The sequence below is a fragment of the Purpureocillium takamizusanense genome, chromosome 1 (genome assembly GCF_022605165.1).
Source record: "Purpureocillium takamizusanense chromosome 1, complete sequence".
NCBI lineage: Eukaryota > Fungi > Ascomycota > Sordariomycetes > Hypocreales > Ophiocordycipitaceae > Purpureocillium > Purpureocillium takamizusanense.
In genome coordinates this window covers 5179092-5181787 of record NC_063068.1, presented here as the reverse complement: position 1 = coordinate 5181787, position 2696 = coordinate 5179092, and the positions used below count along the sequence as shown (strand labels likewise).

The following is a 2696-nucleotide window of genomic DNA, read 5'->3' as shown; positions in this document are numbered from 1 at the left end:
CACTCGCAGACGCCTTCTAGGGCAAGGATACGGCCGGGTAAGAGGCTCTGTTGAAGCCCACGATTGCATTACAAACGCATTATTGCTGTTTGATTCTCAACAAGTATGTACTAAGACTGACTGACGAGGACTCGACGGCAGGTGCTTCACTGGCCTCGGACTCATAAGTCGATCGTTGACTGACTCGCATTAGGCTAATATACCACATCGCCAAGCGACACGGGATAGGCTCCTCCCATAGACGGCAATGGTCGAATCCACCTCTCTTGCACCGATGGCGGAGTCAGGCGACACTTCCGTCGCTGGAAATCTGATAGTTTCTAGAGCGTCTCAGCCAGGTGGTCAAGGAAAGGAAGCGATGTCAGGCCAACCGCCTGTAGCATATTCTCAGCAGCCACCGACGAATGCCCGTCATGCGTTCTCTTCGCAGCTGGAGATCGGACCATCCCCGCCACCGTACTCTCCGAGCGCCTCTTATGATATGACACAAATGGTAAACGCTTTGCCTGGTGGGTTCCGCACAGGGCAATACCCTCAGGGGCAACCACGCTACCATACAACGAACGCGCATCCGATACTTCAACAGCCGTCCCAGGTGCCAGGATACGGGGGGCCGCATGTCATGCCAATGGGGAACCAGGGCTACTATATTCATCAACCGCAAGTGCATCCCTACTATGGTGGCCCCCATATGTCGCCGACGCAAGCGCAACCATCAATGGCTGGTCGGCAGGCCATGTCATACTACTCTGGCCAAATGATGATGAATCCCCCGCAGTCCGCCTACTACTACCCACAAGGGGGTCAGTATCCGACCCAAGCGCCAGCTGTTGGAGGAAACTTGACACACAATGCCTATGTCTCGGGACAGGCGCTTGACGCGGACTCCCGGACGAACCATGTACATGACACCCGGGCAGTGACTCCACACATTGCGAGGCAAGGTACAATATTTGCCTCCCGTCCGCCATCAAAGTTTGCAGCAACTGACATATAATCAGACGACACAGGCCGGCAAGGCTCTGTCCGGGGGCCGCCGAGGAAGCCTAGACAAAGCGGTATGTCTCTTACAGGCTCTCCTTCTGACCTAATTCTTGCCTCAGCATTGACTAAGTCTCGTCAGGTCACGCCATTTGGGTCGGCAACCTTCCCCCACAAACCGACTTGATGAGCCTCGTTCAGCACGTTTGCAAGGAAACCTCAGGGCTCGAGTCTCTCTTCCTTATTTCGAAGAGCAACTGCGCTTTCGCGAATTTCAAAGACGACAAGACTTGCGTCGCTGCGCAGCAAAAGCTCCACGATTCGAAATTCCAAACCGTACGACTCGTGAGCCGACTGAGAAAAAACACAGTGGAGGGTGCGACAGGACTGACGGCCCCGACGGGGCCCTCGGCAAACAATACCACGAGTGTCTCAACTCAGCCGCAAGTCGATCCCGCGCAAGACGACACCCAGTTCGAAAGTGACATCCCGGGCTCTGTGGTTCGTCAGCATGACAAGGGCGCACAGTCAGTAGCAGAGACGGGCTTGCAGCAAGACAGATTCTTCATCTTGAAGAGCCTTACTATGGAAGATCTCGACCTGAGCGTATCAACTGGGATATGGGCAACACAGTCGCACAACGAGGAAGCTCTCAATAGTGCTTTCAAGGTATAACACATGCTTCCGGATGGGAACATTTCGAAGACGTCGCTAACTCGCAACCAGGGCGCGGATAATGTCTACTTGATATTCTCCGCTAACAAATCAGGGGAGTATTTTGGATATGCTCGAATGATATCGGAAATCAACGATGACCCTGCCGCAGCCATCGAATTTGCTCCAAAGACACAGGCAGCAGACGAATTAGACTTGCCGAAGGCGATCCCGACCGAAGCGACGGAACATGCGCCAAAGGGCAAGATCATCGATGATTCGGCTCGCGGCACTATCTTCTGGGAGGCGGAGAGGGACGAAACGGACGGTGTGTCCGATAATGAGAGTGAGGACTCAAGCGAGAAGAGCGCCGTTGTCGATGGCGAGGCCAAGACTTGGGGGAAACCTTTCAAGTTGGAGTGGCTGTCAACACACCGCCTCCCATTCTACAGGACCCGAGGTCTGCGAAATCCGTGGAACTCCAACAGGGAGGTAAAAATCGCAAGAGACGGAACCGAGCTGGAGCCATCTGTCGGCCGCAGGCTGATTGGACTTTTCAATCGAGTCCAGAGTCCGGTGTCCATGGCTCCACCATTGGGTATGCCCATCGCTATGGTGCAGGGCTATCCGGCCATGCGCCCATACGGGCCTTAGGATCTAAGTGAGCGGCTGCCGCACGGATTTTGAATCAATGGAACGAAGGGGGAGCGGCCAAGCTCAGGCTCAAGTGCCAAGCTCGGTAGACTGATCTGGCTTACGACTCACGGCACGACACCCATACTGTCGGATGAATTGCACGGAACGAGTGGCAAGATACACGAATTGCAACCACGAAATGAAGAAAAAGCACATCCCGCGATCACGGAGCATTTATACATGGGCAAGAAGCGGTGTATTTCTCTTGCTGTGTTATTGGGCGTTGTCCGTGGCTGGGGATCTTTGAGTCTCGATGCGGTGTATCCGGAGTGCGCGTTCCTTGAAGTGACGAATATGCACCAAAAGTGGACATAACGGCTGCCTTGATGCTATCTAGGGGTAGCTTGATTTCGTTGTGTGCCAGA

The 2696-nt window shown here is 54.2% G+C and overlaps 1 protein-coding gene across 1 annotated transcript; it reads left to right on the top strand.

Moving 5' to 3' along the window:
* Positions 1-247: 247 nt before the first annotated feature.
* JDV02_001582 (uncharacterized protein) lies at positions 248-2289 on the top strand (the record flags this gene model as incomplete). The annotated part of the gene is made up of 4 exons (XM_047982522.1): positions 248-944; positions 1002-1058; positions 1124-1650; positions 1708-2289. 4 exons carry the CDS (start codon positions 248-250, stop codon positions 2287-2289), a joined length of 1863 nt encoding a protein of 620 aa, XP_047838488.1.
* Positions 2290-2696: the final 407 nt, after the last annotated feature.